Raw genomic sequence first — 12452 nt, forward strand, 5'->3', positions numbered from 1 at the left:
ATAGCAGTCATGGAGAGTATTAACTCATGCAGGCGGCCGCAGCGGACAGCAGGTAAAACACTTGACCTATCAAGAGCCGAAACAATTATTATGGCACTTCAAATGACATTTTTTATCTTTTTATAATAATTGTTCTGGGACAAGTGAATGACAAATGTACTTGTCTGAAGGACAACCACATGAGTAAAGAGTAAAGACATCGACTCTACCTGCGCGCGACTCCACCGAGCCCGGGACACCGACAGGGCACTTGAGTATTGCACTTCTTTTGTATTATTATTTTTCTGTTTTGTATCAACACTTGCACTTTTTGTCTTACTTGTTTGCACTAACACTTATTCCTTTATTGTTATCTTTAATGTTTCTCCCTATTTTCTTTCTGCTTCTCTTAAATATGTGTTTTAAAATCCTCTCTGTTATCACAACACGTAAATCATCTGTCGCATGCCGAAGGCGACGCAATGCTAATAATCTTCACAATGTATCACTGCTAGAAACTGCCCCTTCTACTTTCCCAATAGGATTGTGGAACTGCCAATCTGCTGTGAACAAAGCTGATTTCATTACAGCTTTTGTTAAACATTCTGGTCTTTCCATTGTAGCACTTACAGAAACATGGATCACACCAGAGGACTCTGCCACTCCCGCTGCCCTCTCCCATAACCACACTTTCTCCCACAGCCCTCGCATCACAGGAAGGGGTGGAGGCACCGGTCTACTCATCCCCAAAGACTGGAAATTCAATCAGCTAACACCCATGTGTGACAACGGCTCCTTCGAGTTTCATGCTGTTACTATCACCCACCCTGTTAAAAGTCATTTTGTAGTTATATATCGTCCCCCAGGTCAGCTTGGACATTTCTTGGAGGAGCTGGATGTGCTTCTTTCATCCTTCCCTGAGGATGGTACTCCCCTGGTGGTACTAGGTGACTTCAACATCCACATTGGAAAGCCACAGGCTGCTGACTTCGTCAACCTGACCGCATCATTTCTCCTCGAGCAGGTTTCCACATCAGCAACCCACAAGTCTGGAAACCATCTAGATCTGATCTTCACAAGGTACTGCTCCACTCATCACTCTCAGGTCACCCCGCTGCACACGTCTGATCACTTCTTCGTCACCCTCGACCTCACTGCTCCAGATATCGCAGATGTCTTACCGATGGTCACCTTCCGGCGCAACCTGCGGTCTCTCCCTCCCTCCTGTTTTTCCTCTGCTGTCTTCTCTGCACTCCCCCCCTCTGATGAGCTCTCTCTTTTGAATACAGACAATGCCACAGACACTCTGTGTTCCACGCTTTCATCCTGCTTGGACAACTTATGCCCTCTTGCATCTGGACCAGCCCGTGCACCCCCGTCGGCTCCCTGGTTATCGGATGTACTGCGTGAGCATCGCGCCAGCCTCCGGTCAGCTGAGAGAAAATGGCGCAAGTCAAAAGACCCTGCAGACCTCTCTCTCTACCAATCTCTTTTCTCTTCTTTCTCTGTAGATGTCACCTCTGCAAAAACAGATTACTACCACTGGAGGATCTGCAACTCTCCGGACTCTCGAACGCTCTTCAAAACCTTCTCTGCTCTCCTCTGTCCGCCTGCTCCCGCACCTTCATCGGAGTTAACAGCTGCTGATTTTGCATCGTTCTTCGTAAAGAAAACTACTGCCATCAGCAGCAGTTCTCTATGCCACCATCTGTCGAACCCGCCCACATCCCTGACACGTGTGTGCTCCCCGCCTTTTCTCCTCTGTCTGAAGCTGATGTCTCAAAGGTCATTGGCTCCAACCACCCTACCACCTGCCCACTGGATACCATCCCCACCCATCTCCTCCAGGCCATCTCTCCAACGGTTGTGCCTGCTCTGACCCACATCATCAACTCTTCGCTCACCACTGGGACATTTCCCACAGTGTTCAAAGAGGCCCGCATCACACCGCTTCTAAAGAAACCCTCCCTGGACCCTACACTGCTAGAAAACTACAGGCCTGTCTCCCTTCTTCCCTTCATCGCCAAAGCCCTGGAGCGAGTTGTGTTCAATCAGCTGTCCTCCTTTCTCATGCAAAACAACCTCCTGGACAGCAATCAGTCTGGGTTCAAGACCGGTCATTCCACAGAGACTGCACTGCTCTCAGTCATCGAAGCCCTGAGACTGGCAAAAGCATCATCCATGTCATCTGTGCTCATCCTACTGGATCTGTCTGCTGCCTTTGACACGGTCAATCATCACATCCTCCTGGCTTCTCTCAGTGCTATGGGTGTCTCTGGAATGGCGTTGTAATGGTTTGAGTCATACCTCTCGGGTAGGTCATTCAGAGTATCCTGGAGAGATGAGGTCTCCGCGTCCCAACAGCTCAACACGGGGGTGTCACAGGGCTCAGTGCTTGGACCGCTACTCTTCTCCATTTACATGACATCCCTCGGCTCGGTCATTCAGAAGCATGGCTTCTCCTATCACTGCTATGCCGATGACACACAACTCTACTTGTCATTTCAACCGGACGATCCATCGGTCGCTGCTCGCATTGCGGCATGCCTGAGTGACATCTCACTTTGGATGAAGGATCATCACCTGCAGCTAAACCTTGCAAAAACGGAACTGCTTGTGATCCCGGGCAACCCAAAGATTCACACAACCTTGCCATTCAACTAGGCTCATCAACGATTACACCGTCCAGCACAGCCAGAAACCTGGGAGTGGTAATCGATGATCGGCTTAACCTCACAAGTCATGTTGCCAGCACCACCCGGTCCTGTAGATTCATCCTCTACAACATTAGGAAAATTAGACCATTCCTATCGGAGCACTCTACGCAAGTCCTAGTCCAGGCTCTTGTCCTGTCCAAACTGGATTATTGCAACGCGCTTCTGGCTGGACTTCCTGCTTGCACAATCAAACCTCTCCAGATGATCCAGAATGCGGCGGCAAGAGTGGTCTTCAATGAACCGAAGAGAGCGCATGTAACTCCGCTCTTCATCAGGTTACACTGGCTCCCTGTTGCCGCCCGCATAAAGTTCAAGGCTTTGCTCCTGGCCTACAAGACCAACACCGGATCTGCACCATCGTATCTCCACTCGCTAATGCAGATCTATGTTCCTGCCAGATCACTGGGGTCTGCAAAGGAACAACGACTAGTGGTACCATCCCAAAAAGGAAAAAAGTCACTCTCCCGTACCTTCACTGGATCTGTTCCACATTGGTGGAATGATCTACCAGCTGCTACAAGATCAGCAGACTCGGTTGCCATCTTTAAAAAACGCTTTAAAACGCATCTCTTCCGTCAACACGTCGCTGATTGGTTTTTCTTAATTCTCTTCCCTTTCCTTCTTTAAAAAAAAAAAACCTCACTAACCTCACTATTCTTAGCTTTGTATACTGTGCTAGGCTTTAATGGACTAGTTTGATGCACTTATGTATTTTGTTGCCTATGTTGTTATAATTGCTTCCAATGTTTCCTCATCTGTAAATCGCTTTGGATAAAAGCGTCTGCTAAATGACTAAATATAAATGAGACTGCTTGATGTCAAGCCCTGCGCATTCACTCACCTTGCGTACGTGGAACATGCGGCAGTCGCAGCACATCTCACAGAAGCGTGGCAGAAAGAGGCGCTCCGTGATGTCCTTGCCCACCATCGGTGCCATTTTACAAATAATCTGAAATCAGAACCAATAAGATCTCTCAAACACTCAGACGTCGCTCTGATTGGTCGACAGGAATGGTTTATAGAGTAGGCCTATGTGAAGATCCTCACAGCCATGGCTTCAGTTTTCACATCATCATTACTGTCAGGAGCGGTGAGATCCACCAGCACAGGACACACCAGACTCTCCACATCACCTCGATCGATCAGCTCCTGCTCCAGAAGAACCAGGAGAGCCGCCTGACTCGTCTTACGAACCTGCGGCAGAAAAAAAGACAAATCACACACCATCACCATCATCTTCTGATGACAGAGACACGTTCCACTCACCAGATTGTTCTGGTCTGCCAGGTATCTCACCACGACGGGTAAGAGATACTTGGAGAAGGCAAACGGAATGGACGGTCGGTTCTCCTGACAGAATATCGCAATGTGTGGAATTTGTTCCATGAGCTCTGCTCGAACCGTCGGCTCTGAGAAACACACATCGTTACAAAAACACAACACACCTCCTGCACAGACACACTTCTGAGTTCTGAGAGACGCACCCGAGTCATCGGCGAGCCTTTCCATCCTCTCCAGCACACACACACACTCTCTGTCATCATCACTGATCACTCGCAGTGTCTCCAAAATACTGCGGGCCACCATCTGTCTGAACACACACACACACAGTCAACATCACAACCGAGCAAACACATTCAATGACCGTGTGTGTGTGTGTGAGAGAGAGAGCTCACCTGTTAAAGATGTTCTCACTGTTGATGTATTTATCAATTCGTCCCAGAGGAGTCAACATCTCATCCTGAGACACAAAATCCAGAGCTGAGGGGATTATAATGGCGTCAGACTCTGAGCTGTAGCCATCTATACACACACACACACACACACACAGTGAGCGAAACACAACACAACACACATTCAACATCAGCTTTTGACATGGTTGTGTGTGACACTATAATCTGCTGTGAGACTGAGTGTGTGTCACCAGGGATGAGGGTTGTATTTCAATGAGAAGCGCCCCACACACACACAGACACCATAGTACAGCACAGTGATTCCTGTACGGATCACGTGATCTAATGTAAGATAGTGTTAATCACACACACACACACACACACACACACACACAGACACCATAGTACAGCACAGTGATTCCTGTACGGATCACGTGATCTAATGTAAGATAGTGTTAATCACACACACACACACACACACAGACACCATAGTACAGCACAGTGATTCCTGTACGGATCACGTGATCTAATGTAAGATAGTGTTAATCACACACACACACACACACACACACACACAGACACCATAGTACAGCACAGTGATTCCTGTACGGATCACTTGATCTAATGTAAGATAGTGTTAATCACACACACACACACACACACACACACAGACACCATAGTACAGCACAGTGATTCCTGTATGGATCACGTGATCTAATGTAAGATAGTGTTAATCACACACACACACACACACACACACACAGACACCATAGTACAGCACAGTGATTCCTGTACGGATCACGTCATCTAATGTAAGATAGTGTTAATCACACACACACACACACACACAGACACACACACACACACACACAGACACCATAGTACAGCACAGTGATTCCTGTACGGATCACGTGATCTAATGTAAGATAGTGTTAATCACACACACACACACACACACACACACACACAGACACCATAGTACAGCACAGTGATTCCTGTACGGATCACTTGATCTAATGTAAGATAGTGTTAATCACACACACACACACACACACACACACACACAGACACACACACACACACACACACACACACACACACACACAGACACCATAGTACAGCACAGTGATTCCTGTACGGATCACGTGATCTAATGTAAGATAGTGTTAATCACACACACACACACACACACACACACACACAGACACCATAGTACAGCACAGTGATTCCTGTACGGATCACTTGATCTAATGTAAGATAGTGTTAATCACACACACACACACACACACAGACACCATAGTACAGCACAGTGATTCCTGTACGGATCACTTGATCTAATGTAAGATAGTGTTAATCACACACACACACACACACACACACACACACAGACACCATAGTACAGCACAGTGATTCCTGTACGGATCACTTGATCTAATGTAAGATAGTGTTAATCACACACACACACACACACACACACACAATAGTACAGCACAGTGATTCCTGTACGGATCACTTGATCTAATGTAAGATAGTGTTAATCACACACACACACACACACACACACAGACACCATAGTACAGCACAGTGATTCCTGTACGGATCACTTGATCTAATGTAAGATAGTGTTAATCACACACACACACACACACACAGACACCATAGTACAGCACAGTGATTCCTGTACGGATCACGTGATCTAATGTAAGATAGTGTTAATCACACACACACACACACACACACACACACAGACACCATAGTACAGCACAGTGATTCCTGTACGGATCACTTGATCTAATGTAAGATAGTGTTAATCACACACACACACACACACACACACACACACAGACACCATAGTACAGCACAGTGATTCCTGTACGGATCACTTGATCTAATGTAAGATAGTGTTAATCACACACACACACACACACACACAGACACACACACACACACACACACACACAGACACCATAGTACAGCACAGTGATTCCTGTACGGATCACTTGATCTAATGTAAGATAGTGTTAATCACACACACACACACACACACACACACACACACACACACACACACACACACACACACACACACACCATAGTACAGCACAGTGATTCCTGTACGGATCACGTGATCTAATGTAAGATAGTGTTAATCACACACACACACACACACACACACACACACACAGACACACACACAGACACCATAGTACAGCACAGTGATTCCTGTACGGATCACTTGATCTAATGTAAGATAGTGTTAATCACACACACACACACACACACACACACACACACACACCATAGTACAGCACAGTGATTCCTGTACGGATCACTTGATCTAATGTAAGATAGTGTTAATCACACACACACACACACACACACAGACACACACACACACACACACACACACACACACACACACACACAGACACCATAGTACAGCACAGTGATTCCTGTACGGATCACTTGATCTAATGTAAGATAGTGTTAATCACACACACACACACACACACACACACACACACACACACACACACACACCATAGTACAGCACAGTGATTCCTGTACGGATCACTTGATCTAATGTAAGATAGTGTTAATCACACACACACACACACACACACACACACACACACACACACACACAGACACCATAGTACAGCACAGTGATTCCTGTACGGATCACTTGATCTAATGTAAGATAGTGTTAATCACACACACACACACACACACACACACACACACACCATAGTACAGCACAGTGATTCCTGTACGGATCACGTGATCTAATGTAAGATAGTGTTAATCACACACACACACACACACACACACACACACACAGACACCATAGTACAGCACAGTGATTCCTGTACGGATCACTTGATCTAATGTAAGATAGTGTTAATCACACACACACACACACACAGACACCATAGTACAGCACAGTGATTCCTGTACGGATCACGTGATCTAATGTAAGATAGTGTTAATCACACACACACACACACACACACACACACACACACACACACACACACACACAATAGTACAGCACAGTGATTCCTGTACGGATCACTTGATCTAATGTAAGATAGTGTTAATCACACACACACACACACACACACACACACACACACACAGACACCATAGTACAGCACAGTGATTCCTGTACGGATCACTTGATCTAATGTAAGATAGTGTTAATCACACACACACACACACACACACACACACACACAGACACCATAGTACAGCACAGTGATTCCTGTACGGATCACTTGATCTAATGTAAGATAGTGTTAATCACACACACACACACACACACACACAGACACCATAGTACAGCACAGTGATTCCTGTACGGATCACGTGATCTAATGTAAGATAGTGTTAATCACACACACACACACACACACACACACACACACACACAATAGTACAGCACAGTGATTCCTGTACGGATCACTTGATCTAATGTAAGATAGTGTTAATCACACACACACACACACACACACACACACAGACACCATAGTACAGCACAGTGATTCCTGTACGGATCACTTGATCTAATGTAAGATAGTGTTAATCACACACACACACACACACACACACACACACACAGACACCATAGTACAGCACAGTGATTCCTGTACGGATCACTTGATCTAATGTAAGATAGTGTTAATCACACACACACACACACACACACACAGACACCATAGTACAGCACAGTGATTCCTGTACGGATCACGTGATCTAATGTAAGATAGTGTTAATCACACACACACACACACACACACACACACACACACACACAGACACCATAGTACAACACAGTGATTCCTGTACGGATCACTTGATCTAATGTAAGATAGTGTTAATCACACACACACACACACACACACACACACACACACACACACACACACACACAGACACCATAGTACAGCACAGTGATTCCTGTACGGATCACGTGATCTAATGTAAGATAGTGTTAATCACACACACACACACACACACAGACACCATAGTACAGCACAGTGATTCCTGTACGGATCACGTGATCTAATGTAAGATAGTGTTAATCACACACACACACACACACACACACACACACACAGACACCATAGTACAGCACAGTGATTCCTGTACGGATCACTTGATCTAATGTAAGATAGTGTTAATCACACACACACACACACACACAGACACCATAGTACAGCACAGTGATTCCTGTACGGATCACTTGATCTAATGTAAGATAGTGTTAATCACACACACACACACACACACACACAGACACACAGACACCATAGTACAGCACAGTGATTCCTGTACGGATCACTTGATCTAATGTAAGATAGTGTTAATCACACACACACACACACACACACACACACACACACACACAGACACCATAGTACAGCACAGTGATTCCTGTACGGATCACGTGATCTAATGTAAGATAGTGTTAATCACACACACACACACACACACAGACACCATAGTACAGCACAGTGATTCCTGTACGGATCACGTGATCTAATGTAAGATAGTGTTAATCACACACACACACACACACAGACACCATAGTACAGCACAGTGATTCCTGTACGGATCACTTGATCTAATGTAAGATAGTGTTAATCACACACACACACACACACACAGACACCATAGTACAGCACAGTGATTCCTGTACGGATCACGTGATCTAATGTAAGATAGTGTTAATCACACACACACACACACACACACACACACAGACACCATAGTACAGCACAGTGATTCCTGTACGGATCACGTGATCTAATGTAAGATAGTGTTAATCACACACACACACACACACACACACACAGACACCATAGTACAGCACAGTGATTCCTGTACGGATCACTTGATCTAATGTAAGATAGTGTTAATCACACACACACACACACACACAGACACCATAGTACAGCACAGTGATTCCTGTACGGATCACGTGATCTAATGTAAGATAGTGTTAATCACACACACACACACACACACACACACACACACACAGACACCATAGTACAGCACAGTGATTCCTGTACGGATCACGTGATCTAATGTAAGATAGTGTTAATCACACACACACACACACACACAGACACCATAGTACAGCACAGTGATTCCTGTACGGATCACGTGATCTAATGTAAGATAGTGTTAATCACACACACACACACACACACACACACACAGACACCATAGTACAGCACAGTGATTCCTGTACGGATCACTTGATCTAATTTAAGATAGTGTTAATCACACACACACACACACACACACACACACAGACACCATAGTACAGCACAGTGATTCCTGTACGGATCACTTGATCTAATGTAAGATAGTGTTAATCACACACACACACACACACACACACACACACACACACACACACACACACACACACACACACACACACACCATAGTACAGCACAGTGATTCCTGTACGGATCACGTGATCTAATGTAAGATAGTGTTAATCACACACACACACACACACACAGACACCATAGTACAGCACAGTGATTCCTGTACGGATCACGTGATCTAATGTAAGATAGTGTTAATCACACACACACACACACACACACACACACAGACACCATAGTACAGCACAGTGATTCCTGTACGGATCACGTGATCTAATGTAAGATAGTGTTAATCACACACACACACACACACACACACACACACACACACAGACACCATAGTACAGCACAGTGATTCCTGTACGGATCACGTCATCTAATGTAAGATAGTGTTAATCACACACACACACACACACACACACACACACACACACACACACACACAGACACCATAGTACAGCACAGTGATTCCTGTACGGATCACGTGATCTAATGTAAGATAGTGTTAATCACACACACACACACACACACACACACACACACACAGACACCATAGTACAGCACAGTGATTCCTGTACGGATCACTTGATCTAATGTAAGATAGTGTTAATCACACACACACACACACACACACACACACACACACACACACACACAGACACCATAGTACAGCACAGTGATTCCTGTACGGATCACGTGATCTAATGTAAGATAGTGTTAATCACACACACACACACACACACACACACACACACAGACACCATAGTACAGCACAGTGATTCCTGTACGGATCACGTGATCTAATGTAAAATAGTGTTAATCTCACACACACACACACACAGCCTGCGCGCGCCAGAGAAACTCACATCCGTCCGTGTCCTCCTGTGAGTCCTGCAGCAGAGAGAGATCTACGAGAAAACATACACAACATAGTCAGAGTGTGTGTTAACGTGTGTGTATGTGTGTTTATCTGTACACACCGGCCATCTCGCGCTGCTCCTACATTTAACCCGCACCAGCAACCGCCACGACACAAAACTACACAAAACTACACAAAAACACACACAAACACGCGCCGCTTGACACAAATCGACCACTACAGCCGGGCCCGCGCACGCATACGTTATGACGCGCACGTCTCTGAAGGGTGCGCGCACTTTACGTACGCGCGCATGCGCCTTGACTAACACAACACTAGGCTCGGATGCGTATTGACACTAAACCATCGCTCAGTCTACATAATTAATGGATTTATAAATGATAGAATTCAATAGACACGAAACGACTCAAATACATAATATAAATCTACATAAAGTACTTTTATTAACTGACCAAAGTATAACAAATGTGAGAATCATGTATGAAAGCACAGACTTTAAAGTTAGACTTTTAACTTTGATGTCAATTCCACTATTTTACAGAAATTTATTACACACAGTCTTTAGTTTAATTACATTAATTTACATCCCTGCTAACCGTGGTGATGAGATACATAGCAGATTATCATATCTAAATGGCTGGTTGTCTGAGTGGTGCCTGCAGAATGATATTGTTTTTATAAATAACTGGAAGAGTTTTGAGGGCAGACCTGACCTGTTGAAGAGTGATGGTCTCCACCCCTCCTGGGCTGGAGCTTCTCTACTCTCTAGAAATATGGCACATAGTCTTAATGCTAAAACTTGACTCACTGGGGCCCAGGTCAGGGAGCAGACTGAATGCCTTAACCAATGGTCTCACGTTGCAGAACACACTAAATACATTACATGCGATAATACTTTCTCCCAAACATCATAAAATAGAGACTGTGTCTGTCCCCCGGATTAGTAAACATAAAATAATGCGTAAACCTCTCAAAGGTAATTTAATTAACGTTAAACTAACTAAACATGAACATAATACAGATAATCAACTGTTACGACTCGGATTGCTTAATATTAGATCTCTCTCTAATAAAGCACTTTTTGTTAACGATAAGATAATAGATCATAAAATAGACATGCTCTGTCTGACAGAAACATGGCTAAAGCCAGATGATAATATTACTTTAATCTTAAAGTCTGTCCCCCAAGATTATTATTATAAACACGAGCCTCAGAGGAGGAGGTGTTGCTGCACTTTACCGTAACTCTTTTAGCATTTCTCAGAAGTCTAATCCTAAATACAATTCTTTTGAAGTCATGGTACTTGATGCATCAATACCTAATACTAAGGATAAAACATCTTTAAAATTTATTCTGGCTATTGTATATAGGCCTCCAGGGCACCACACAGATTTTATTAAAGAATTTGGTGGGTTCTTATCAGAACTAGTACTGTCTGCAGACAGAGTCCTTGTTGTTGGGGACTTTAACATTCATGTAGATAATGATACAGATGCTTTAGGAATGGCTTTTAAAGACACTCTTAACTCCATGGGCGTTAGTCAACATGTGTCGGGACCTACTCACCTTCGTAATCATACTTAAGATTTAATTCTGTCTTACGGTATAAATGTGGACGACGTAAAAATCCTTCAGCAGAGCGAAGACATTTCGGGTCATTATCTGGTATCATGCTTGCTTCACTACCCAATGGTGGCAAATCAAACTCCAAGTTACAAATATTGTAGAACAATAACTTCGACTTCAAAAGGTGCGTTTCTTGATAATTTGCCTGAATTGTCTCAAATCTCTAGCATG

The 12452-nt window shown here is 44.5% G+C and overlaps 1 protein-coding gene across 2 annotated transcripts in view; it reads right to left on the reverse strand.

The window, feature by feature from the left end:
- The window catches only part of ppp4r1 (protein phosphatase 4, regulatory subunit 1), a 17704-nt gene extending 6775 nt beyond the window's left edge, over nucleotides 1–10929 (reverse strand). Inside the window, exons 1-7 of one of the 2 annotated variants that reach the window (XM_079488313.1) lie at nucleotides 10755–10929; nucleotides 10641–10682; nucleotides 4373–4499; nucleotides 4181–4287; nucleotides 3963–4105; nucleotides 3744–3890; nucleotides 3538–3645 (exon numbers count right to left, since the gene is read on the reverse strand). In XM_079488313.1, coding sequence (XP_079344439.1) covers nucleotides 3538–3645; nucleotides 3744–3890; nucleotides 3963–4105; nucleotides 4181–4287; nucleotides 4373–4499; nucleotides 10641–10682; nucleotides 10755–10761 — 681 coding nt within the window. In that variant the 5' untranslated portion in view covers nucleotides 10762–10929. The remainder of the gene's footprint in view (nucleotides 1–3537; nucleotides 3646–3743; nucleotides 3891–3962; nucleotides 4106–4180; nucleotides 4288–4372; nucleotides 4500–10640; nucleotides 10683–10754) is intronic. The other variant, XM_079488314.1, reaches the window with a different exon arrangement.
- Between the last annotated feature and the right edge of the window lie 1523 nt (nucleotides 10930–12452).

The sequence above is a fragment of the Barbatula barbatula genome (genome assembly GCF_947034865.1).
Source record: "Barbatula barbatula genome assembly, chromosome: 23".
Taxonomy (NCBI): Eukaryota; Metazoa; Chordata; class Actinopteri; order Cypriniformes; family Nemacheilidae; genus Barbatula; species Barbatula barbatula.